General features: G+C 38.7%; 2 protein-coding genes across 6 annotated transcripts in view; one reads left to right on the top strand and one right to left on the bottom strand.

Moving 5' to 3' along the window:
- Positions 1 to 21,611, bottom strand: part of KIF18A (kinesin family member 18A) — a 31,026-nt gene extending 9,415 nt beyond the window's left edge. The window contains exons 1-13 of one of the 2 annotated variants that reach the window (XM_071559535.1): positions 21,551 to 21,611; positions 20,056 to 20,440; positions 19,261 to 19,418; positions 18,344 to 18,448; positions 17,293 to 17,403; positions 13,752 to 13,949; positions 12,344 to 12,517; positions 11,381 to 11,455; positions 11,021 to 11,130; positions 7,620 to 7,782; positions 6,875 to 7,039; positions 6,344 to 6,465; positions 5,938 to 6,173 (exon numbers count right to left, since the gene is read on the bottom strand). In XM_071559535.1, coding sequence (XP_071415636.1) covers positions 5,938 to 6,173; positions 6,344 to 6,465; positions 6,875 to 7,039; positions 7,620 to 7,782; positions 11,021 to 11,130; positions 11,381 to 11,455; positions 12,344 to 12,517; positions 13,752 to 13,949; positions 17,293 to 17,403; positions 18,344 to 18,448; positions 19,261 to 19,418; positions 20,056 to 20,383 — 1,945 coding nt within the window. In that variant the 5' untranslated portion in view covers positions 20,384 to 20,440; positions 21,551 to 21,611. Of the gene's footprint in view, positions 1 to 5,937; positions 6,174 to 6,343; positions 6,466 to 6,874; positions 7,040 to 7,619; positions 7,783 to 11,020; positions 11,131 to 11,380; positions 11,456 to 12,343; positions 12,518 to 13,751; positions 13,950 to 17,292; positions 17,404 to 18,343; positions 18,449 to 19,260; positions 19,419 to 20,055; positions 20,441 to 21,362; positions 21,411 to 21,550 lie in introns of those variants that run through there. The other variant, XM_071559537.1, reaches the window with a different exon arrangement.
- A 71-nt stretch (positions 21,612 to 21,682) lies between these two features.
- The window catches only part of METTL15 (methyltransferase 15, mitochondrial 12S rRNA N4-cytidine), a 91,390-nt gene continuing 86,045 nt past the window's right edge, over positions 21,683 to 27,027 (top strand). Inside the window, exons 1-2 of one of the 4 annotated variants that reach the window (XM_071559080.1) lie at positions 21,683 to 21,709; positions 22,947 to 23,220. In XM_071559080.1, the coding sequence (XP_071415181.1) occupies positions 22,957 to 23,220 (264 nt within the window). In that variant the 5' untranslated portion in view covers positions 21,683 to 21,709; positions 22,947 to 22,956. The other 3 variants (XM_071559081.1, XM_071559084.1, XM_071559082.1) reach the window with 3 other exon arrangements.

Genomic DNA, 27,027 nt, shown 5'->3' with positions numbered 1-27,027 from the left:
GACAAGTGATCGGATATTTGCTGATCTTTAATTTCAGGCTGATGTTTATAAAAGAATTGTCAGAATTCCTTATTATTTTTCTTAAGAGATTTACTCAGAAATCAAAAATAAAAGTCATTCTCCACTGATCAATCACCCCCCTCAAACGACATGAGGTGGTTTTGGTCCTTAGTTTGTTGTATCATCTGCCCCAAAAGACCCCTCAGAAATACTGATTGATCAGACAAGAACTAGCAATATTAGATATTTAAAGCCCTGAGCATTCATACCAAAAGCAGAATGTACAATCTGTGCAACATGAGTCACAGCAAAAGTGAGCAGAGCTCATGACAAAACAACTTTGATGAATTGAGTTAGTTCTAATTGACATTAAGGACAAAATAATGGCCAAGACTTCTTTTCTTCTGGAACTCATGCTAATAACATGCATAAGGGGATTATGTCTGGAAACCGAGCTAAATTAAGTCTACCAGGTTGTTCTGCTAAAGTGAAATCAAATATTAATGTATTCATTTCAATAAACATTTCTGGGCTAGCACTGATTGATCCAATTACAATACTAATCATACATTTTCATTCTTTTAACAACTGACTCATGGAATTCCAAACTGCAAATGAGGTCTGGTCAATGAATTTCAATTATTTAATATTCATACTCAAAAGCAGCATTGTGATGGCCAACTTCACTACAGGTTCACAAACAGCAGCTGTGAACTGGAAAAGGCCCAAATGCCTTCATGTGAGTCCCAGTGATCAGGGGCACTATTTTACACAGCCTGAGAAAAAATACTTAGAAGTCATATAAGACAATGTGAAAAGGCCCCTCAGTAAAACAAAGCTCTCCTATACACAAGGCACATGCTTTTTCTACTTTTAATTAAGTCTTTTACTACATACAGTTACACTCTGATTTTTCCTGATACACAAAGTACAAAATTGACTTTACTTTTGGATGTTTGTGACAAGGGGAGGCAATGGATGCCTTGACTCTCCCCCCCTGCTATAAATCAATTCCATTCTCTCAATGGTAATGCATAGTGAGGCTTCTGGAAATGTAACGTCTGAAATGATGCCAAGAACTCTCCCATTCACAGAAATACTTGCAAATACCAGTCAGAGCTCTCCACCCATCAGTCCACCCTCTGAATGCTGCACAGCTCTCCATTAATAAACAGTCAAGAATGGGCACTCAAACACATTTTTAAATGAGCTTGTTTTCACAGCTTGTGCTTTCCTGGATACAAAGAGTTAAATTGTTCATGAGACTGCACATGGTTACATGAAGCATACACAAGCCAAATCTAAATTTTTAACAAATTTATAAAGAGAAAAAAAATACTGTGAAGCCAACATTTTCTCTAAAAAAATTATTCTGATTTATAATTAAGATCAGAATTTTACAGGTGTTTAAAAGTTTTAAAGGTTAGAGGAAAAAAACAAGATAGGAGGTGGTCAACTCCTGTAGTGAAGCGTTACATGTGCTTTGGCAAAGCATATGAACGTTAATTAGCTTTTTCTAGAAATGAGGAGTTTTTAAGCATAATAACTGATTATCTTGATAACTTGACCACAGAAACAGATGTTGAATGGTCGGAGAGTACCTTGATCCTCATTACTAGTTAATCTTACTTAATATAGAGGAGACCCTTTCCAACAAAGAAATCTTCATTGGAAACAAAGACTTGGGCATTCCTGCAAAAAAGCTCAAATTCTTTGCTATTTTGAAATGCCTAATAGAAAGAAGGATCTTAAAACAAGGTAGAATCACAGAATCGATTGGGTTGGAAAAGACCTCTGAGATCATCAAGTCCAACCCTTGGTCCAACTCCAGTCCCTTTACCAGATCATGGCACTGAGTGCCACGGCCGATCTCAGTTTAAACACCTCCAGGGATAGTGAATCCACCCCCTCTCTGGGCAGCCCATTCCAATGCCTGGTTACTCCTCTCTGGAGAGAATTTTTTTCTGATCTCCAACTTCAATTTCCCCAGGCAGAGCTTGAGCCCAAGCCCCCTTGTCCCATGGCTGAGTGCTTGGTAATATCAAAACCACTTCATACAACAAAGTAAGAACATTCAGAATATATTTCAAGAACTTATTTTTGTAGAAAACTATCAACAAAACCTAGAATAAAATCCCCTACCTTTTTACTTTTGCTATTCTTCTCTTTACTCTTTTTAGGTTCTTTTTCCACATCAATTACTAGATTAACTCCTTCTTCAGAACCAGCTAGTGAAATGCAGTTAATTCCAAAAAACACAAAAGAAGTTAAGGCCCTGCTTTTACAGCTTTTCCTATTCTGCAGAAATGATTTGGCTGCTTTGGCCTTTTGGACACGGTGCTTATAACCAGAAAAATTATGTATGTGACTTAAAGCATCTTAATTTTTATGTGAAAACACTCGATAAGAATTCATTTGCATAATGTCATGGTTCTCTCAAAGAGCTGCAGACAAAAGTTGAGTGTAATTACAAAAGTTCCCTCAGTGATTACTCATGCTCTGCAACACACATAATTCAGCACTGTCTTTAAATACAGATGGTTTCCTGCATCACTACAAATTTAAACACACAGCAATTAAACAGGAACTTGTAGGTTGTTAATGACAAACTTCCGAATATGGCCAAGGCACAGACACTGCAACATCCCCAGATACTCCTAAGTTTAACAAAAGAGATGTCATTATTTACTTCATAAGCTCACACTGAAGAGGAAAAAAATATTTTCCTCATAGAGATTATTGTTTTTACATGAGTCCCACCTCATCTTTGCAGAGGGCTTTTACCTCAAAAAATAGTCTTTCAAATGTGTTCAAACCCAATACACATTTGTTACCAGCAAACACTCTCTTCCTCAACTGAGATGCTTTGGACTTATGTTTCATGTGAAACATGACATTGCCACCAACCAACTCCCCAAAACTATTTAGAAAAGAAACTTTTGAGACCCTAAACAAGCAACATATACTTTTATTAAATGGGAGATTAAAAAAAATTAGTGCTCTCAGCTTATACTATGAAAAAATGAACAAAGTCACAAAAGTGAACTGCACTGTCCTTTCCTGCTGACAAGATGAAGTCCATGCAAATATGTTAAATGTGAAGTATGGGTTTTATACAAGGAAAAATGACCACTGTGCTCTTTTGTTTCCTTTTTTTCCCCTTCCAATCTTGAAGCAAAACATTACTTCCTTCCCAATATCTCGAACAAATTATAAATCATAAAACATCAATGCACCCAAGGTGCGAGGGGATATGTATAAATCTTCCTTTTTATTTGTTCATTAAGTTCTTAGGTCATCCCTCGCTAACATTTGCCAAGCATACTTCTGAAATGACTCTAGGAAGCAGGAATTGGATTCCTGAATAATTTATTTCAACTTTAAAGGAAAAAAGAAATTACTACATCCTTCCAATTTCTGATCAGGGTGCTGCCCTTGTGCTACTTCATATTTTCCCATGCTAATATGTTTTTTCTGATTTATGTTATTTTCTAAGAAATTAATTTCCATGACAATATAATTTAATAATTCAATGTATTTTAGATATGAATTCAAACACACAGCTGAAGAGAACCTATTTAATTGCATTTGTCTTATGCTGAACAGAAAAAACTTTAAAGCACTGATAAGTGGATTTCTTTTTTCCAACCTCACTTCCAAGATGTAGTGATACGATTGTGTCAACACCAATAATGTTTTAGGTGACCTTCCCTTAAAGGTTACAAAATTTGGAGATAGTTGTTTTTACCTTGTTTTATCCTGCATCTAATAAGAGAGGAAAAGGGGTGAAAGTAACATCTCCTATTTCCTTTTCCAAAGGATAAGAAGCAAAAAGTAACACAAAACATTTCTGTGGACATCTTCAGGCAGACACCACCTACAGCTAAAAAGAGATCAACTCAGCTGAAAACTGTGGTGTCCATTTACTCAGGTGAACATACAGTCCAACAACACTTAGAAAAGAGAATAATTGGAAGACCTCCACATAAGGTTTTCAAGACAACCTTTCAAATAATGATTTAAATGAAGTGAAATGTTCACTTCTTAATAGTTTGTGTGGAATTTCAATAATAGTCATTTCAGTGTTAATTTCAGTAAGAACAGATCAGGTCTCTTAAAACACAGGACTTCAAAAAAGAGGGAAAAGGAGCAGATTAATCAAGAACTCCAAAAAGGCTTCCGAGCATCAGGAATGAAAATTCACAACAATGATAACCCATATATGACAAGACAGAATCACTGCCATCAATACTTAGTTATAAAGGATATTACAGAGCTTCTAGATTAGTGTTTGGGTATATCTCCCTGCCTATCCTGCCAAAAAAAAAGGGAACAAAAAAAAAAAGGAAAAAAGGTATCTCCAAAAGAAAAACCAGTATCTCAAAATACAAGCCTATGATATAAAATAACTTTTGACCTTGCTGAATGAATCGCTGACTAGCATGGGCAGTGTAAGAAGTCCAAAAATGCACATCTGCAAACTTTGTTTTTCTTCTTTCCAACAACACAAAAATAAACACATTAAAAAGAAAAATCAACCCAAACTAAAATCAACCCAATGCTACTCATGCAAAAAACCCCAAAGAACTGCAGCCCAAGCTGACACTCAACACTATCTGATCTTTACATTTCAGACAGTGAAATACTGGGTGTATCAACTGTCTGGAGTCATCAACAGCAACACAAACATATGACAAAAATCACATATACATTTAATCAGAACAGAGGCAATAAATGATTTTGACAAAATAATCCTCAATCTGTATAGAGGAAGAAAGCTAAAGAAAGGAGGAACTAATTTCCCAGTTCTTCAAGGGTCAATGCATTCTTTCATGGCTACCAGCTCTTGTGAAGCTGAAGTGCTACTTGTTTTTCCCATGTTAATTATGCATGTCTGTCAATGTTATGGATTATTAGTTGTAATGAGAAAGCCTCAGTGTGTTGGGTGCTGCCCAACCAGAGCACAAGACATAAGCATGGGCCCACAGTAGTTGCACTACAGGCTGAGATTTTGCTTGCCATCCATCAGAACAGCACCTTCCATAAGGAATTTTCATCCCTTTTTAGCCAGACTGTGCTCCAGGGCAACTCATGTCACAGCTAAAGAAAAGCTACAGAGAGCTATGGGGGAAAAGCAGTCAATTCCATGGTAGAAATGGGGAATCCTTTGATTCTTGGAAAAAGGAACTTATAAAAAATATTGTACTAAGTTGATTCCAGGTGAACCTGTAATTAATAATAAATCTCATGTCCCTCAAGGCTATCACTAGAAACTGTGCAAAACTGTAGTACTTGCTTAACATTTCAAATCACTTTAACAAAATTATAAGCAATTGACACTATGATTCCTTTTCCATCAATCATAGAATAAATTGGGTTGGAAAAGACCTCCAAGATCATCAAGTCCAACCCTTGGTCCAACTCCAGTCCCTTTACCAGATCATGGCACTCAGGGCCAAGTCCAATCTCAGTTTAAAAACCTCCAGGGATGGGGAATCCACCCCCTCTCTGGGCAGCCCATTCCAATGCCTGATTACTCTCTCTGGAAAGAAATTTTTTTCTGATGTCGAACTTCAATTTGCCCTGGCAGAACTTGAGCCTGTGCCCCCTTGTCCTATTGCTGAGTGCCTGGGAGAAGAGAGCCCCACCTGGCAAGAACTTCCCTTCGTGTGAAAGATTCAAATGGAATTCTTAATAGGACTCACAGGATTTACAAACATTGACACAGAGGGTATGTTACAAGAGGAAGATGGAGCAATCTGCTGCAGTGTGCCGAGCCATTGAAAAATTTACAGAAAGTGGGTCTGAGGCACAATTTTACATATGGCTTCAACACTTGCAGAACTGGACACCCACTGTCTTTAGGGATGACATTTTGCTTTTGCAGGAGACATTCAGAAATATTTCCAAAACAGAATAAATTAATTATGCACTTACTGCATGGGGTGCTTGGTCTGCTCACAAGCTGTGGGAATGCAAAGATAGCAGACACCTCTACTTCATTGCTTTGACTTGGATCTTCTTTGGTCTGGTCAGCCCAAGATACTGATTTTTTTCTTTGAATCAGCTGCTCAACCTCCCCAAACTCAGTCTCAGTTAAATAATTTGTCAACCCAGCTTCTTTCAAGGCCAGGTACTGCTTGCGATGAACTGGAAGTAAAGTATTTAGTACTCTGTAAAACAGAAAGAGGCAAGACAAGTTTCCTCATGAAAACACAATTCTTACCCAGAAAAAACAATTTTCCTTCTGTTTCAATTAAAACTAAATTCTCTGAATAGGTCTTCTGAAGTTCTAAGTGTCAGAACACAGGTTTTATCACATCTGCTATGAAACCAAACTTACTTTTCTGTTTCCTTATGATACTGATGTTGAAGGGACAGCAGATCCAACATGTGCTTGACCTGCGCTTTCAAATCCTGAACTTCCAGGTTTGAATGGTAATACTGCAGATTTTGATGCAGTTCCTTTGGGAAATTGGGAAGAAAACAACCAAAATCAAACAACAGCACACCAAACCAAAAGAGAGAAACTAAAATTTAAACTAAAATTTCTATTAATTCAATCAATATTGACAAGTAAAGACAGAGCAGAGCTGAATTATAATAATGAAGTTTTATGGTAGAAAAGCATGAATTGTTTGATTTTTATTTACATGCATAAGTGTTGCCTTGTAGATTCCTTTGACCAATAGCGGGTGTGCTGCAATTAGCATTGAGAATCCAACAGGCACACATCCATGCACACTCCAAGATACATTTGGCTTTTTTTCTGTGTACTGACACACTCCATTTCAAATATTAAACAATTCTTAACTCATAGGTTTGACCCTTTTTCTATTTCTCCTCCCCATCCCAAAAGTGAAAGGCATTTCACCTTTGGAATACGCCCATCTTGACCCAGCAGACGCATTTCATTTTCAACACGGTGCAGCCATTTGGTATTTTCCTCAAAACGTTGGAGCACCTCCTCTTTTTTCTTCTGCATGTGCACACAGTGGATATCAAGCACTGAAAGCCTTTGATCCCGTTTGCAAGTGGCCTGAAAAAAACCAAAAAACCAAAACCCCAACAATTAACAAAAAAGAAATAGCATTTAATGGGGGAACTTTCAAATGACATTCGCCAGATTCTCTACATAAAGATTCATTTTCCTTACTTTAATACAACATAACCAAAAATTTCTAGTTTCTCACATATGAAAATGAATAAACAATTTCATCTGCTTTGTTTTCCTAAATATGTCCTAGAAAAAGCCCAATAAAAAATAAAGTATCGGGCAAAAGGAAAATCATCTATCTGCAAGCATCAATTTCTTCCAATGTTCTGCTGAAATCTGAAAACCAAAAGGCTCAAACCCACCAGCAGCAAGCTGGATATGAACAAGGCAGTATCCTAACAAAGCAAGGGTTCTCTTTCTATTCAGAGGACAACTATACTCTGCTGTATACGTCAAAAAATAAGGTCAGTAATGCAGTAGTCATAGAGAAGTGATAATCGGTGTGTCCCTACTTTAATTAAAGATTTAAGCACTAACTCATTGAATAATCACTAAAGCAAAGTTTACATGAATATAGCAAAATGAAGAGATGATACCTTGCATTACCCTATAGAAAACTCACCTTTTCTGCTTTTTCTTCAGAGCACATCAGTTGAGTCTGTTCATGACATTGATGATGGTAATATTTCTTCAGTGTGTTTTCTTTCAGTTTCTTTTCTACATTGAGGTATTCTTTTCTGATTTCCTCCCGGTTTGCAAACACGTTTTTAAGGATGTCTTTGTATCTACAACCAAAGGATAAGAATAAATAATTAATTACATACTGAAAACTTTTTATGACTATCTGATTTAGAAGGGGAAATTTCAGTTCCAACTTAATAAATGAGGAGGAAAGAAGTAAAGCCTGTTATGGATGAACAATAAATAAAGTGTCAGTACATCAGAAAGGATTTTATGTATCTGAACTGAAAGTGAGATGTGAATTTTTAGGAGATCACTAGAAATAAATCTTCTATTTATGAAGATGACACTGGGATTTAAAAGAAAGGCATCTGAAACTTCTTCACATAAGTCTTATGTGTAACTCTCAGAGATGCTAAATAGCTTGTTCTCTACTGCTTATACTCATTTATTAAACAGATCAGACTACTGTTGCCATAGACACAAAAGGTCACACAAAAACCTGCTAGCTATCTCCCAAAAAAAGGAAAACCATGAAGGTCTTCAGTTGTTTACTTTCCCTGAAGTTGTTGTACAATTTTAATCACTAATGGACAACAAAACTCAGAACATGCATCATGTTTTAACACATGTTTACCAGCAAATAGCAGGGGAAAACCTAACTAGTGGTAGAGAGTACTCAAGGAGCATTGAGTAACCAGTTATCTGGTTATCCCTGGTCTCTAACACAAATCAGAATAACAAGGATAAGGAGAAAACCTGGAAGCACTGCCATGTTGCAATATGACTTTCAGTGGTGGCACTTGTTCACTTCACTCCTGAATACAGAAAATGCGACAGTACAGAACGGCCCAAAAGACACTGGATTATACCTCACTAATGACCAGCCTTGTATACAAAGCATTTCATTACACTCTATGCTGTTAGAACTTCACATAAGAATAAAAGCACAGTTTAACATGCAAATGTTCTAAAGACATGCAACATTTGAGGTTGTTACACAGTGTTTAGTGAAAAAAAAATTGTAAAAATCCTAAAAAAATAACACAGGTTCAACTTCAGAGCAAGTTGAAGAGACCTTCTTGCCCCACAACTGACTTCTTGTCAGCGTTTCAGAAGTAGCAATTCTGTTTCACAGTCTAAAGTTGGAATAATGAGTCCTTTATTCTAGTGTTTAACTACTCTCCTTTTAAAAGGAAACAGAATTAAGAAAAAATTCTTCTCCACAGTTTTAAAAATCCAAGTTTTCTGTAAGTGTCCAGGGAATGCTATCATATCTAGGTAAAATGTGTACTAAAATACAGAAGCATTATTTTTTTGGGGGGGGGGGGGGGGGAACCATTTTAGGTTAATGGTTGGACTCTATGATCCTCAAGGTATTTTCCAACCTAAAAGATTCTGTGCTAATGGGATAGTCAGCTGCAGTGTATCAGAGTTCTTACCCTACACTGTTACTATCTACACTACTATCTATTGCACAACTACTTGCAGAATTTTTGCCCTGTGCAGTATCCATAGAAACACAGTTCCTCCCAGCTGCCTGGGAAACACAGCAAGAAGGAACCCAAGTGAATCCTCTTTCTCAGTTTCCCTCACAGTAAAAGCCTGGCCATAATTTAGGAGAGGGTGCAGACACTGACTCTATGCACAGTCCTCATAAGGAACTATTACTAGTAAATGTGTACTTATAATCATCAGTGTTCAAAGTGCAGCATCAAGTATAGAAGCCTTTGCAAAGTTCCTGCCTTGAGCTGGATCACTTTCAATAAACACACTTCTATTCTTATGAAGTTATCTTTACCCTCTCCACTTCAAAAATTACAAAGTTATCCTGCAGGCATATCCAAGGTAGGAACCCTCTACACTGCCTGGTCTCCAAGAGCTCAGGGACTTGTTAGATGTAGTTCCAAAGCCAGTGCCCACTGTCTACCTCAACAGAGGCAGGATTGAAAGACTGGCAGGCAACACAGCTCCAGGCTTTAGACAGAGAGAGGAGGAATGATTTCTGGGTTTGAAGAAGCAAGAAATGTACTCAGTGAGTCTCTTTCAGATAACACTGAAGCAAAAACTACAGGTAGTTGGACTGAAATACAAGATTGTGGATAAGAATCTCTTTCCTATCCCAAACAAGAGAGAGAAGGCAGAACAATACCTTCAGAACCTGGAAATGAATGTGGGAAAAATCAACTAATCACCCACACCATCAGTAGGAAGAACCTGACAGGACATTCCTAAGAAGAGAATATTTAGAGGGAAGGGGATAGGCTTACATGTGGCTCTATGGATATGCCATGACATTAACATGCAAACATTCTCTGACCGACAAATCTTGGCAAAGAATATGTCCAGCATTCTGAAAAGATATTTTAGAGACCTTGCCCTTGACTGACTCTTCCCCCACACAAAGAATGAAATAAAGGGCAAATCACAGGAAATGAAATCAATCTTAAAGACATACAGTGTAAAAATATGCAGGAAAACTGTCAAACTTCGACTTGACTTAGAAGCCCACACTTATTTTGAAAATTAAATTTAAATAACCTGAAAGAGAGGCTTTATTGAAATGTCTGGAATGCCAATAAAATGAAGCTTAGTTAGAGAACGTTTTGCTTTGAATGGGTTCTTACTTGACCTCAGAAAGTTTTTCAGGTTAAAAAATAGCACATTCAATGGGTCAATTAACTGAATCAACTTAGGTGAATAATTCTCAGAAACACATGATGAGATAGAGACACATCCAGAAAGACTTTCACAGGGAAGCCTGATCTTCTGCAGAATAGACTGACTTCTGCAACAAATTGATACTTCACATCTTTGTTACGTTTTACATGCTCTCGTGAGACAGTCACACTGAGAAAAGATCAACAGGAACATCACCAACAAGAAAAAGAGGTCAAGAAATATAAAGGCAACAAAAAATGAGGAATCTACCAACATAAGTTAAACTCACTGTGGAAAGAAGAGCTTCAAGGTTTTTGTCTCTCAAACCTTGCAGGAAAGATACTACTTAAAGCAGCGTCTGCCAACAGTATCAAGAGCTGCTGTCATTTATGCAAACTCCATTCTGCCTACCCACAAACACAACCTGTTAGGCAGCTCTGCTGGAACCAATATTCATATGCTCCTTCCTGTCACATCTCATTCCTGCATCCCCCCTTTCATTTTAAATCCACCACCAAGTTGTTCTAAAAAGAAGCAACATGTTATGCAAAGCCATATCTAGTCTAAGTAAAGCAACATTAAAATGAGGAAACCAATATTAAAAAGAGTAAGTTTTACAAATGCGTTTACAAGTTACGCAAGCTCCAGTTTGGCAGCAAGACTGTGATGCCATTCACTTACCTTTCTATTTCCACTTGCTGGTTGCTTGAAAGTTCTGCAGCGTTACAATTTTTGGGAAGGCTCACTTGATTTTCTTCATATTGTCTCAGTTTCTCCTTCAACATCAGGATCTAAACCAAAAGATGCACCTTTTAGATAGGATGTACTTTTTTTTCAAACTCATCATTCTGTGCTTACATGTCGAGCAGATTTACAAGTGGCAGTAGGGGATATTCCCCTCAGAAGACAAAATTTTCTTGCTTTAAAATACTGTATGGGAGAATTAGGACAACATTGCCTTATAGGTTCAATCCTATAAACTTTTATTTTGGTATTCAAAGTTAATCATTCAAACATTTAACAACAGCTTTTTTTACATACCTCCTTATTTTGTTCATTGCAAACTTTGACATACTGGCTTATGTGGTTGCCCAAACTGATAACATTGCTCTTCAACTGTAAAGAAACAAGGCAAAATTTTGAGGTGGCTCCATGTTTTCATGCATAATAAATATGCTGTGTATAAGTATTACATAGTTAGGCATACACTGTATTATAAGGAAAAGAATGAAATAAATCCTGACTTGCACAACAAAAATATGACTCAGCTTTTGCTGTCACCTGTTGCACACCCATGCCCAGGTAATTTCCCTCAACAGAACAATAAAAAGTAATTACATTTACATGTGCAAGCACATTTTGCATTTATTCCTACTAGTCTGACTATTTAATGTATATCTTGTAGATTTTATTATAAATACTACCTTTAGTTATGCAACAAAAGGAAACTAGAGTGAACCCCATACTACAGAAAAGAAATTAGGAGCTGCAATAAAAGACATTATGAAAAAAATCAAAACAATAGAGAGCAGAAGACAAGACATTCTGGTGGCTTTTAATTTATTAATATAATCTCACTGAGCTTCTTGGCTCCACCTAAATTCTACTTGTAACAAATCTGGACTGGCTCTTGTACAACTAGTCAGACGCATCTTTAATATACTTTACAGTTCTTCAAGAAAGTAACAGCAAGATACTGAAAACAGATGTGAACTCAGTCAGCTGAGGATTATGTCTAAATCTCATGCTCACAAAACAAACTATCTCAAACTGGCAACATCTTCTCCTTAATGAAGGTGTGTTGCTTTAGGCCAGACACAGTATCTAGTCTGTGTCTACTAGATCTATCACTCAGATAAGAAAGAGTTGATGGTAAGAAAAAAAAGAGGTAACTGAAGGAAATTGAGACAAAAGTGAAGGAAAACATTACAAAAGAAAGAATTCTTCTCTTAATACTGTAGTATTGTACTTTGACAAGGGATCAATAAATACAAATATACTCACAGAAGACTTGATATCCTTTGCTCGGTTTGCGTATCTCAGAGTGTTATAGGTGTCGTCATAGAACAACGAGGACGGGCTAACAGCAGCTATCATTATTGTCCTGCAGTTTCCTCCAAGAGAATCCTTCAGTAAACGAGTCAGTTTGCTGTTTCGGTAAGGAATGTGTTTCTGGTGCTAAAAGGAGTTGAACACATTTTTACAGATTACTCAACTGTACTTTAAGTAAAAGTCTGCATAGAATTTCAACACTGCTACAAGATACAACAAACAGTCCTGAAAGTTTTCTTTGACATAAGCAATTTTTCTTAAATTTGCCTATAATTTAGTCTCTTGAAACTGTTTCATACCTTTACAACATGTAGTAGGTAGGTTACTTCCTGATGTCTGGGTACATAACTACTATTTTTGTCATGGAGCAATGAACAGAAAAGGCAAGACACATTAAATTACTTTCAGTTCACAAAATAATCCACTTTGGGAAGGACCTCTATGATCCCTCTAGTTCAATGCCTCTGCTCAAGCGGGGCAGCTAGAGCAAGATGCCAAGGACTGCCCAGCTGGGTTTAGATTTTCTTCAAGGATGGAGATTCCACAACCTTTCTAGGCAACCCAACTCTGCTGATGTGAAGCTTTTTTCCATCTACAAACCTTTTGTCTCATGGTGCCAAATTAGGTCACTAGGAACCCAATCTTGCACCAAATAAATCAACATAAAGAATCTTTCTTATGCCCACAGTACAGATTTTAAACTTCTCCTTCCACTCCAATAATATGGAGATGAGAAGGTGCAGCACCAGGAAGAAAAATAAAAGCTCTGGTCCTTTTCTCCCAGCATATCTTAAGTAGGAATTTGCTAGTTGCCCAGAAGAACAAAAGTGTTGTGGTAGACAATGGTCTTTACTTAGGCAAAAGTTCAGGAAGTTTTGTCATTATCCCACACAACGGTACCTGGCCCTTCCCTTGAGCTGGTGAGCCAGAGCAGGAGACTAATCTACTGCTTTGAGCAGGCTATGTGTGTAAGATCAAAAAACAACAACTTGCAATAGGTGCTGTTTTATCCTATAAAAGCCTCTTCCCCAAGATTAAAGATTTCTCAGGTTATTCATTTACTCAGGAAAGCTTCTCTATATATGATTGATTTTGAAAAAGGTACGTAAGAAAAGCAAGTACATTCATCTTTTACACTACCCTTAGTAGCTGGACACTATTTCTGAGAACTCTCTTGCTGTGGTTGGCTTTCAGCTATCACAGAGATAATGGTGGAAACCCTTAAGTCAGTCTTAAAGGCAAATGATGATATGAGCAGCATCCACAAGGTAATTCCCATTACTAAATCAGCTTAGGAGTTTCAAAAAACTTTCAGAACATTAGCAGGTAAAGACTGCAGGGGAAAGCAGCACATACACACCTTTGGATCTGCCAGTGCATTAATGACATTTCCAAGAGCAAGCAGGGAGCGGTTAATATTTTTTCCTTCTACAAAACGAGCCCCCTTGGCATTGGTTGCACTGGCACGTTCGGATCCTGCCAGGTCGATGAGGCACATTTTGGCAACACGAACGTTCTGATTAATACTGGCTGTTTTATCTTTCTGCTGTAGGTAGATCTACAATTAAAAGAAAAGAATTAAAAAGTAGCCACTAACCAGTATAAAGTAGTAAGTTACACTATAAAATTAACAACTGTTTTCAGAAAGTTTTATTGGAATTCTTCTCGAAATGCAACATGAAACTTTTTTGTTGTTGTCGTTGTTGGGGTTTTTTTTGTAAATATTTAACACCAGCAGGTAGCTCGGCCTAACAGAAATAGCAAATCCATTTCTGACACCTCTTAAACTCACTTGTTTCAGGGATTACTAAGGAAAAAGGAGCAGAGTGTAGTTGCACTGAGCTTGACTGGGGTGGAGTCAAATTCCTCCAGAGCAGCCCATATGGTGCTTTCAGATTTGTGCCCCAGTCAGTGCTGATAAGACTGTAGTGATGAGCCGATGCTGAACAGGGTTGTGCAGTGTCAAGGCAGTGGGCAAGATGTTGCAAGCAAACAGTTGACCCCAAATGATAGAAAGAAAGTTTCTCTGAAAGTAGCCATTGCTTGAGGAATGGCTGATCATCAATTTAACAGTGGCAAGTGATTGTTCCCCACTCATTTCCCCTGAATTAAGTGAACCACAAGGTTCACAACCCCCTCGCTTTTGCATTTCTGATCCTCTCCCCCATCCTGCTGCAGAGGATTAAGTGACCAACTGGCTCCAGGCTTACAACAGCACCAAAGATTAGTGAGTTTTTTTACTCTTTACAAGGAAAATGAATTTCACAGCTAAAACAGCTCTTGATTCTTCTGCAGTTAGGATGTATATCACACTATTGTATGTTATATTGAAAGAGGTGTTCATTTTTAAACGCACACTTAGGAGTATGCAATAAAGATATGTATAGGGATAAACCAGGCAAACAGCAGGACTTTCAGGGATTTAGACTTAATTGTATCTAACCTTAATAGGGAATAATACTTATTTACTGCTGCGAAAACACATTCCAAGATCTTTTGGGATGTGGTGCCCCCTGAGACCACTTGTTCCCCTTCATCCCATTCTTCCTGAAATTGTCACCGTACAGGAGACGTATAAGGAAATGCTTTTGTTTCCTTCTGCTGGTGAAGGTATTCTCTCCCCAGGTTTATAAGGAAGTAGACAGAGCATGATTATACAGTCAATAAGGAAAATTAAAGCTATCCTTAGATAGCTTTTACTTTTCCAGGATTCTCTATAAATTTGCCCTTTTGTGTTGAGTGCCTTGCCATTTGTCAATAAGGCTGTAGGTTTCTGACACTTTCACGGATGTACTTTTATACAGAGAATGAGTAAAGAACTGCTATGCATAAAGCCAGTATCTCACTAGTTCTGTAACTTTAAGCTTTGTGCATGAGAAATGAAGTCTTCATAGCACTTTGTAACAGAATAAAAATTGACAAGTATTGTCAGTGAAAAAAATACTCATGACTTGCCACGAAATGTATGTCTATTCCAAATAGATACATTTCTATAGCAAACAGTACAACTAAGTTCAGTTTTACTATTTCTAGTAGAACAGACCAAAAAAAAAAATCCAACCTCAAGATTGGGAACACAATCAGAGCAACTCAGTGACTATAGGGAAAGGTGGAGTGACAGCCAAGCTGTGTTGTACAACTCAGGCTTTGGAAAAATTCAAAAGATACAGGAAATGCCCCAAAGCAAAAACTTTTGTATTTCTTTGTCTGTCAGCAGAACACTTTCAATAGAACAGTGTGGCAATTCAGATTTTACATTCAGATGCACTAATTGCCTGACCCAGATAGATATTTCTAATCTACAACAGATGGTGTGGGTAAGGCAAAACTTGCATCCCTAGAATCAGCTCAGAATCAGCCCAGGCCAAGACTTTTAGCAGTTTCTGAGTCAGTTTCAGACAACAGAGTTAACAAGAAAAGCCAAAGACAGCATAAAAGTTGAGGTATCTCTACCAGCAAACAGGTCTTAAAATAATGTAAGAAGAGTTCAACCAAGAGAGCACTGGGGATTTCTCAACACTTACAACTCTGGAACCAAAGACACAATTCTGTTATACAGAATGTCACAGATGTGAGGAAATATTTGAGAAACTGAAGTGACTTATTTAATTGTGTGCCACTATTAGAAATGCATTGAGAAGAATGCAAAGCTTGCCACATAATACAATATAGAGCTTGTCTCCTGAGTCAAGGTGAGGGAGATAAGACACTCCAGCACAGGCAGCAAACAAACAGAAATCAGCAGTTCACTCTGATCTCTCTTTTACTGTACCTTCTGCCTTTAAAACACAACAATGCAGCTCTTGACCTGAACAACTTCAAAAGAAGTCTTGGTATGATCATGTACAATGTACAACCAAGAGAGGGGAAATTCAAAACAGGGAGTGCAATTTCAAACAGAAGTTTAAGGTGTATAAGAAAACAGAGGCTTTTAGAGTAGCAATCACTTTTGCTTTGCTACATATTTACAAGGTTTTTTTTGAAAAAACTCAAGACTTTTGGTTACTGTTATTAAGCATTGCCAAAGTCTGCAGACACAGTTAAGAACTGCCCAACGGTAATGCAAGGACTAGAATCAAATTTATTTTAATTTTGTTTAACCCAGAATGGAATCATATAAATAATTCAAGATGTTGCTTTGCAGTATGTGATAATAAACAAGAAATAAAAGACATTTTAGTTAACGGGACTAGTTTTTAAATATCACAAGTTGTATTTAAGAGGAGTCAGCAGGATAAGGCAGTGGGTACCAAACAGCAATAATCTTTGGAGAAATCTTAAGTTCTAGAAGATTTGTACAACTCATTCAAAACCCATTTATGGAAACTAAGAATCATTATCTCATTTTCTGAAACTTGGTACATACCAGAACATTAAGAAAGCACTTTAGTGTAAAAATTAACATTAACTAACAGTTAGAAAGTACTACTTGAGATTCTCAGTTTATAGTCAGACAAATAACTGTATTCTGTAAATTATTTTTCCTACAGAAAAGCTAAGCAACCTAATGAAAACAGAACACACTAAAAAAACCCACCAATAACTTTCAGTTTATAAGATTGAATATACATCCATATTATAAAGGCCAAAATTATCATTTTTCAGCGAAGACATTTCTAAGGAATATAAATTAAGACATCATAAACATATATTATTCTAATTCAAATTATTGGAACTAGAGACCTTTTCACAGAATTCATTTTTTCAAATATAACCACGATGAACCTTTACATGCTTCTAAAGAATAAGAAGTCAACAAGAAATCTGGAAAAAGTTCAATCCCCTTTCGCTCAAACAAAGGCTCAACACAGTTTAAAAATAAAAGCTTCCACTGTATCCAAGGTTAAACAAAACCTGCAACTGACAGTAATGATCACTGTGTATCTGCCACATGATCTTACCTGAAACACAGCATGGGACCGGGAAGAGGAGGCATTCACGTCAGTGGGATGCTGCGTTCTGTTCTTATTTCCATAATCCAGCATCTGAAGGATTTCCTCTGCTGATTTGGGCTTTAAAAGTAGAACATAAGATAAATACACTTTTTTTCTTTTTCATCACCTATAGAACATTTATCTTAAAAACCCAAACAAACAAAACAACACCTTATAATTTTAGCTATTTAGAAATAAATTTCCTGTTTCGAAATTGAGGCACTTCAAACAAATATTCTCAGCTAAAAAAGCAGTAATGTATGAAAAGCAAGCACTTAACTGCAGCACTTTAGATCAGAGAATATTGTTAGTAGAGAACTTAAAACAAATCTGAAAACGGTCTCCATAGTCCGAAGGAGCCTCATGTAAGAATAATTCTTCTTGTACTAACACATTAAACAGTGATACACTAATTTTTTTCCTCACAAGACTGAAGGTTTCAGAAGCATGATGTTCACAGAGCAAGCCAAACCAAGAACACTCCTTCCTGTCAATTCATTCCACATACACAAAATCAGGGAGCTACATGTCATGTAACATACACTAAAAGGCTACCAAAAAAATAGATCCACAAGAATTGATTTTCAGATTGCAAAACTAACTTGGCCTTAATTGCCATCCTGGAGTGTTCTACACTAGTGTGAAGTCTCAGGGTTGCTTGTGTTTCTAAATAACCATGTTTAAAAAGTTTCACCTTAAACTACTTTTCCAGGCCAGCATAGCAATTCCTTTGGCAATAACGATGCCAAGATGTTTTAGCTGAAAAACAAAGTGGCCCAAACCTGTTGGATGAGCACCAAGCCAATGGTACCCTTTGGTTAATAAGGACTGAATGCTGTACCTGTTTGCATTTATTTCACAACATGCTTTCGACTAACTAGTTCAGTTTGCAAGTTACTGTTGATTATGGCCAGAAAAAATCCCAGCAGGAAAAAAAACAAGTTCCATCCAACTCTCACAGAACAGTGGGAACTTCACAATTTTCTCAAGTGTGTTGTTTCTACAGGTACTGCCATACCTGGTGTAACGTCAGACCTCGCACTACCACCCCTCTCTGATCATCCTCTCGAACAGCCAAAGGTCCAGAGCTGACCAGCAGATCACGAATCTGTTCATTGTAAATCTTTGAAAAGGAATTTAAAAATATTTTATTAAAAGTATCCTCCTATACTTGACAGAATTAAACTTAAATAAACAGAAATCACCAGTCTTTTTGAATATTGCTTTAAAAAAAAAGTAACATATTCATGCTGTAGATTTTTTACCAGTTCTTCTATACCGACTTTAAAATATTCAATGTGCAGGATTTCTTTTAAGCCATTGCAATGAGTCATTCTTTTCTAGTAAATAATCTTTGTTCTCTATTCCAAGAAACCCAAACAACCCCCTTTTTTTAAAAAAATGAAGTTTGCAACAAGCATGAATCCAAAACATTTATTTTTCTCTTCTCTCCTTCTCCTCCTCCCAAACACCAACTATTCTTCCATTAAGAATTTGAGGGGGCTACAAGACAACAATTTTATGGCTACTCAACAGCAGTGCCAAGACACTGATTTGTAAAAACAGAATATCATTTTGTTGTGCAATTTCACAGTGCTTATAGGATACTATTACGAAGTTCTGAGACATAACCCTGAAATTATATTTTCTTGTACACATCAATAGATGTTCAAAGGGATGGAATTAATCAGCAAGACACAAATCACAGGAACATTCAGTGAATATACTAGAAATGATTGTTCTTTTTGGGCAGCCGACTGTAAAATAGTAACAGGTGCCTTTGAACCGCAAATTCAGCCGAACACAGTTCAGTTCCACTCCTATAAGGACACATTTTGTCAAACCCCAGAAAGGACGAGGTGAAGGCAAAACCAGCTTGTCTTTATTTGTCAAATACGAATTATTAAAAAGGACATACCAAATGCAGGAACTCACCTCCAAATAAGAGACACCAACTTCACAGATTTTATCTTCTTTTATTTGATCCATGCGGTTGTAAAGAGCCATCATAGTTAAATACATCACTCCAGGATCTTCAGGAGAGCCTAACATGGTATGAGTCTTTCCAGCTCCTGTTGCACCATATGCAAGCACTGAATTTTCACAAAAAAACCAACAAAGCAAAAATATGTAATTTATACCAGTAAGTTAACTGGAAACACAAAAGTCAAATGAAAATTCATAGATCTCTGTCATTTCAAACAGTTCTTCTCAGAAATTGATGAAGTTTCCTACTTAGGCATTACCTTTTACAGCTAAAATCAGAGAGCTACTTCAAAATAGCATTTTCTGTTCAAAATTTACATGAAAATATTATTTACTTTCCCTCACAACCCTACACCATCAACTTAGGGCTGACAGACAATTTCCTCACCACATTCCATTTGCCAATTAAAAAGCCCAAGCTCTTAGATTTCAGAAAGCAGGCACACTCAGTGACACAACTGCTTCTGCTTGAATAACTCCAGAGGATTTAATATGTCAGTAGCACACATATTTCAGATGAAACTCTGAAGTCTATTATAACCTTAACACAAACTTACTTTCAATATAGTAGAGCTACCCTAACTTCCATATGCTAAAAGGTCAGCCTCTCATATATATGAATTAAAACACAATGCTTTATTTTTATCTCACACTTTTATGACCCTGCAGCAGTTGCACACAATGGGAGAAACTTGGGGAATTTATTGAAGTTTTTTAATTACAGAGGATAAACAGCAAACTTACCTGTGCAGTTATATCCATTTAAGAAGCCATCAATTAGCGTTTTGGTAGTGTGCTCGAAAACTTCCAGCTGGGATGCACTTTCACCAAAAACGGCATCGAACATAAATTTCAGATCTTTCTGTTGTCTTTTGTTAATATCCCTATAGGTCGGTCTCTTCTCGTTAAAGAAGCCAACTTCTCCTTCCTTTGGATCAAAGACCAACATATGCCGGTCAATAACATGGACAACCTTGGTAAAATTGTTCTGTTTTTCCTTCTGGGTCTCTGGCCGGACACGAACCACCACTTTGACGTGGTTACAAACGCCTTCTTCCTTAGAGAGCGCCATCCCTCCTGGTCCCCAGCTTTGCTTCCAGGCCTTTCAGATTGCACAGCTGAATTTTCTCTGCAATTGACAAGACAGGATGAATGGCATTGTGTTTCAGATAAAACCCTTAAAACAGTTCACACGTTTTATTTGCACTAACTCCTGGCACCTCTGCTGGACCCACCCATCGCTTGCCAGTGACCCACAATGGACTACGACAATGGCACTGCAGCTTTGGGAAACACTGAACTGGCCTGAAGAGATGATTTAGTCAAGCACAGCCTTAAGAAAACCAATTAGCACTTCCCCAGTACATTCCTAAGTTTATTTTAACAATTAAAGCTACTCAATAACCTACTGGCTTTCCTTAATGCCAGAACAAGCTTCTTCTAGGTTTCTACAGACTAATGCGAGTAATTTTCATGCCTTTGCAGCAGAATGCAGAGTAGCTGCCTATGCTGCTCTCCCTGGGTTATTGACGCAGGTTTAAAGAGAGTTAGGCGGGGATTCCGTTAACGCAACTTGCATGGAACAGAGGTGGGCAACAACCCGAAATTCCCGTTAAATGGCCCATCCTTGGTCACAGAGTGCTGCTCGTTCACCCTTACGAGCAGATAGCGACGTACACAGGAAAGCTCTCGGTGCTTTTGCCGCTTCAAGGCGAGCTCATCCTTCCTCAGCCGGGCCGTGACCGGGACACGGAGCCGGGAACACCCCCCGGAACAGGGAGCGCCCGGCCCGGCCACTCCGGGGGCAGCTCCTCCTCGGGGAACGCCGCCAGCGCCGGCCCCGTGGCGGGACAACCCCGGGACTCACTCCCGGGACAGAGCCTATTCCGGTGACGGTGCCCACTGCCGAACTCACCCCCCGGCCGGGACTGAGCCTGTCCCGGTCTCGCTGCCTGAACGGTGCCTAACCCCGCCCATGCCCGGTCCGGGCCGTGCTCGCCCCCCTCTCACCTCTCCCAGTCCGTTCCCGGCCGTGCTCGCCCTGCGCTCACCTCTCCGGGCCGGTCCCGCCTCTCTCTTGCCTCTCCCGGTCCGTTCCCGGTCCCGTCTCACCCCGCCCCTCTCTCGCCTCTCCCGGTCCGTTCCCGGTCCGTTCCCGGTCCCGTCTCACCCCGCCCCTCTCTCGCCTCTCCCGGTCCGTTCCCGGTCCGTTCCCGGTCCCATCCCACCCCTCTCTCACCTCTCCCGCCCCGTTCCCGGCCGTTCTTGCCCGGCGCTCTCTGGTCCGTGTCGCTCCAACGGCCGCCCCTGCCGCCCAATTCAAACCCAAGCACGCCGCCCTCCGCGCCTTCTCATTGGCTGTCTCCCGCGCGACGTCAGCAGAGCGACGGCGCAAATGGTGAGTGCGCGCGGCCGGCCCGGGTCGTCTCGCGGCCGCCGCTCTGCGGGTTCGGCTCGCGCCAATGGCGCGTCCTGGGGGCTCTGGGCGCTGGGGAGGGGGGAGAACTTCCTTCCCTCCCTCGCTGTTTTTGTCTTCTTTCTCTTGCAAATCCTGCTCTGCTGGCGGAACTTCTCTCGCTGCCTTTGCCTTCTGCCTCTGTGCAAAGCCTGCTCTGTCGGCGGCCGCCTCCGGCTGGGCCGCAGCACCGCTTTAGAGCGCAATAACTTGCGCTTTCTGCGCGCTTCGAAGGGAAAAATGAAATCCCCGAGGGTGGTTATAGGCACAGTGTGTACCCGGGGATATCAGGCTGGGCTGGTGCCGGCGGAGGGCGGTGTGAGTGGGGCGATGGTGCTCACCGGCCGGGGTGTCACCAGGCCTCCCCGCCAGCATGGAGCAGAGCGGGGGAAGGGTAAAATCTGGAAACCTCGTGGATTGCTATAAAGACAGTTTAATAGGGAAAGCAAAACAAGGGATTAATTCATTGCTTCCCAAGGGCGGGCAGGTGGCCAGCCCTCTGCAGGAGAGCAGGACCCCATCGCATATAAGGGTGACTCGAGAAGACAAACCATCTCTTAAAGCCCACCCCCTGCCTCCTTCTGCCCTCCCCACTTCATATGCTTAGCTTGGTCTGAAAATATCGCTTTGTTCAGGTTGGGTCATCTCCCCCAGCTGTGTCTCTTCCATGTGTTCACTACAGCCCAGCCAGAGCCAGCACAGCATCCCATGGCGATGTGTGTGTTGGCTGTAGAGGTGGTGTGGTTTGTTGCAAAACCTCAGGTTTATGTGTGTGTGTAAAGTTAAGAGTAACATATGCTAACAAATTTATGGTAGGGGGAAACACTGCCCAGCTGAACCTTAAATTATTGAGAGAGTAGCTTTCCAGAGGTGAGCAATCAGCACATTCTTATCTATGCAGGCAAAATATCTGAGGCCTCTGGAAAGGTCGATCCAAGCAAAGCACATAATGAAAATTTGATAGTGAAGGTAATCTACTAGTTGCTTGAATAGGATTAATTGGGAGATAACACTGAAAATTCTGAAAATGTATTTTGCTGATGTGACCTATTTATGAAACTGCCCATCTTGGAATGTGTATTGCTTGCTTTAATTAGAGCATTTTTATTTGTTTTTTAAACAAGTGCACTGTTTCAAATACTTGTTTCAAAATAATTCCCAACATCTGCTCTTGTTCTAGGTTGGTCAAAATGTTATCTCAATATCTCTGCAATGTTTCCAAATGTTTGTTTCTGCACAACTTAAAACTGAATTCAGTAAATGTGGATAGTTTGGCCAGAAGGATCCATTCTTCATCAAAAAACCTTTCTGACTGTGAGTTAAAAGAACAAACTGTGCAAAAATGTGAGACTGAAGAGTTGCCTCAAAGTACGGAAAACAATAATTTTGGAAGATTGCACGTACCAGTGATGCTGGAGGAGGTTCTTAATTGTTTATCCCCCCAGTCAGGTCAGGTGAGTAAAATAGTTAATTAATATTTATGATCTACTAATAGTTCAGCGGAAAAATTTCTGCAGTGTAGGCTTAACTTCTGTTTAAAGGAATAAAGGAGTGCTCTCAAAGCATGAGTTGCATCTTTTACAGGTTCTAAATTGGTTTGCGACTCAAATTAAGACTCTGCATTCAAACTAATAAAATTCTAGTGTCTGTATGCCTGAATCCCCAAACAAGCAGTATTTGTTAAAACTGTTGTGTTTGAATGTTCTCTTGCTTTTGTGCTTGTCTTTCTGGATTGCACATGTGTATTCCTAAGGTTATGAGTTGTCATGTATGGTTGTGTCATGAGTTCATGAAGAGCTCTCTTCCTGTTATATAAGAGTAAGTATGTACGTTTTAAAAATCATCATCATCCCGTGTTCTGAGATGGTTATTTCCGTGGTTTGAGGTGTTTCCTTTGGGTGTGCTTACACTGGATGAGGAGCACTGGAGTTATAAAACGACTGGATGGTACCAGGAATGGTTTTGCCTCAATAGCATGGGACTTTTACAAGGTGTCTGACTTGGGTATGCTGCTGTAAGTAGTTTGCTTTTGGTATCTGGTTTAGCTCAAGTCTCTGCACTGCTGTCTTGTTATGTCTACATTGCGTTCAGTGGAAGTATATGGTTATAGACTTCCTCGAAAAAAATGATACAGTGAAATGGTTTTTTGTCTGAGTGAGCATAAATACAATGTTAAGTTGATATGTTTTCTTATACAACGTAAATGCTTAAATAATTTTCACATTTCAGATGCTTTCATCTGTGATTTTAGTGCTTATCTGAGCTTCATAGAATCTTACTAATTTAGGCTTATTGCTGTGTAGTTTTACTACAAAGACTGAAGTGATACATAAAGAAGTAGAAAGTTTAAAGCATGTGTATGTTTTTATTTTCATTTGGAACCAGCATCATCTAACAGTGGCAGAGTGATACAGCAAGTTTGAGATGGATTCAGTGATCCTGCAGTCAAATCTTGTTGTTTTGCCTTGTGTTTTATTTTTATTAGTCAAATACATCAGGAACTTCAAGTTCAGATTTTTATGTCTGAATTACGGTGAAATTTTCACACATTAAGTGAACATAGAAATTGGGACACTGTATGTAAAGTGTTTTTTCTAGTTGTGGAAGTTTCTTCTTAGGCAAGAAGAGGCTGATGAAGTGACTCTTCATTAAACTGTCTTTGATATAAAAAAAGTTTCTTGGCAACAGAACTTGCAAAAGAAACTATTTGAGACAATAAACCGTGGAGAGTAACTATTACTGCCCCTAAGATTTTTTTGTAACTTAGATATTTATGAATGTAAAATAGCTTATTACTGGATTTTTTCAGGTCTCCATGTACATGGTTTTACAGATTTCTAAGCTAGTAGTGAACCACTAATGACTGTTGTAAGACAGCCCAAGTATTTGCCTCAAATGAAGCTTTTTTAAGACTTCTAACCTGTTCAGCATAACTGAAACTGGAAACTGTTCAGCACTGTCATTTTTCTTTTTATATATGTATTTTCAGCACTTTCTGCAAAAGAATGCAATGTGTCAACTGAGCTTTGCTACAGTAAGTGTAATTTTGAACAGAGATGACAGTTTCTCACTGATATGAGTGGTGGTAACCAGTTAGTATTAACATGGATCCCAACTGGGACTGTTGTATAAATTTCCATTTTTAACATTATAGTTATGACAGTGAAGTCCATAAACACTTTATTGTGGGTGGGGAAGGAAGTGCTCTGATCTTGGATTTAGTTTTTCTGCTTTCTTCTCTCCTACACACATAAAAATTTCCTTTACTCAGCTTTAACACAGTTATATTCTTTGTTATAAAATAGTTGATTTGAGCCTCTATTTCATGTGGTGTCCTAATACAAGGAGTTGCCAATATAAAGAAAATTTAATAAGAAAGATGATATTCTCTCTATAGTTATGGCCAGTGAATGGGATTTTCATTTTACTTATAGAGGTTCTTAAGAAAATAAATGTTAGTTAAGAATGAGTCACAGCTGACATAAAGATGTTAGTACCCTCCTACTGAATATTCTTGTTGACTGTCTCCTTTGGGGAATCTGTTTGTCAGGAGTTTTAGCAATAATATTTCCACTTATCTTTGAATCTTCTTTTATTGCCTTGTTTTGCAAACTCCCTGTGGTAGTCCTGTCTTTAAAGCAAAGACTACAAATTAGTTTTTACTGATCTACCTCACTTCTCAATGAAAAGTCTGTTGCAGTAAATCCACGCACAAGTAATTTCCTCTTTAAGTTTACTGTATTGATTAAACTACATTTTAATCTTTTCAGTCCACTAGTGTTCTTTGCAAATACCTAACCAATGTTTTTGCAGCTCTCTGGGCAATTGAGTTTTCTCTCTTCTCTTAAAAAAACAAGCGTATTTTCAGAATCAATGTCTTGAGACATCCAGAAACATGTTTTCCTGATTTTCACCTTCCTTTTCCCCATTTTTTACCCTGTGCAATATCATTTTCATTTTCACTGAAGGTGTGGATCTCTTCCACATATTATGGCTGAAGTGATATGTGAAAGAGTTCATTAGCAGTGACTTGGAGTATAAATGGCAGAGGATGAAACTCTGAAATTTTAACTATTCTTGTGAGGGTCTTAAAGGTTCTTATGAGTTGCAAAGCTGTAGGAGATGACAGTGCTCCAGCACCAACAAACACTTCTATGTATAATATTTAAACTGCAACTAGAACAAAAGCAAATTTTGCCCTGCTCAGATTATCTGGGGAAGCCTGTAATCTGATGACGTCTATGGGTTTGCATTAAATGTGATCTGGAATACACTAGAACACACATACTATAAGTATTACTTGGTTTATGATAGGTCTGGGAGCTTTTGTTTTAATTTTAGTATCTGTAAATTAAATGGTAGGTGGGAAAAAATGAATGAGACTTTTCCCTTTTCTGGAGTATTTAAGTGATTAATCAGAAACAGTTATTATCATGTTAATTTGTGCAAAAAAAAAAGGCAGTTAATTTCCCCCAAAGAGATCTTGTCTGACATCTTGAGTTATCTGGGACTTATTGTGGAGATTTCTTTTTTGATTCTCTGTAAAATTATTCAGATTATTATTGATATCCAGCATTCCTTTTTTATCTCTAACATCACAGAATGACAGACTATTCTGAGTTGGAAGGGACCCACAAGGATCATCGAGTCCAACTCTTAAGTCAATGGCCCACATAGGGGATTGAACCCATGACCTTGGCATTGTTACAACCAAGTTTTAACCAACTGAGCTGATCTCAGGGTCATTCATTCATTAATTCCTCTTTGTCTTGGAAATAATGTGTGAAGGGAAGTTCTTGCCAGGTGGGGGTTGGTCTCTTCTCCCAGGCACTCAGCAACAGGACAAGAGGGCACAGGCTCAAGCTCTGCCAGGGGAAAATTTAAGTTGGATATCAGAAAAAAATTCTTTCCACAGAGGGTAATCAGGCATTGGAATGGGCTGCCCAGAGAGGGGGTGGATTCCCCATCCCTGGAGGTTTTTAAACTGAGATTGGCCGTGGCACTGAGTGCCATGATCTGGTAAAGGGACTGGAGTTGGACCAAGGGTTGGACTTGATGATCTCGGAGGTCTTTTCCAACCGAATTTATTCTATGATTTTATGATTCTATGATTTCTAGTTTCTAGAAAGAGATTGGTATTTCATGAAAAGATTCAGCTTTACCTTGAGCCTCCCTTTCAGTCTTGCAGGTGTATATTGCAGGAACTATCCTGTTACTGTTTTCACACACCCAAACATCAAATGACTCTTCCAACTGGGATT

Source organism: Pithys albifrons, chromosome 6 (genome assembly GCF_047495875.1).
Source record: "Pithys albifrons albifrons isolate INPA30051 chromosome 6, PitAlb_v1, whole genome shotgun sequence".
In the NCBI taxonomy this organism is placed as follows: domain Eukaryota; kingdom Metazoa; phylum Chordata; class Aves; order Passeriformes; family Thamnophilidae; genus Pithys; species Pithys albifrons.
This window is presented reverse-complemented; position numbering and strand designations above follow the sequence as displayed.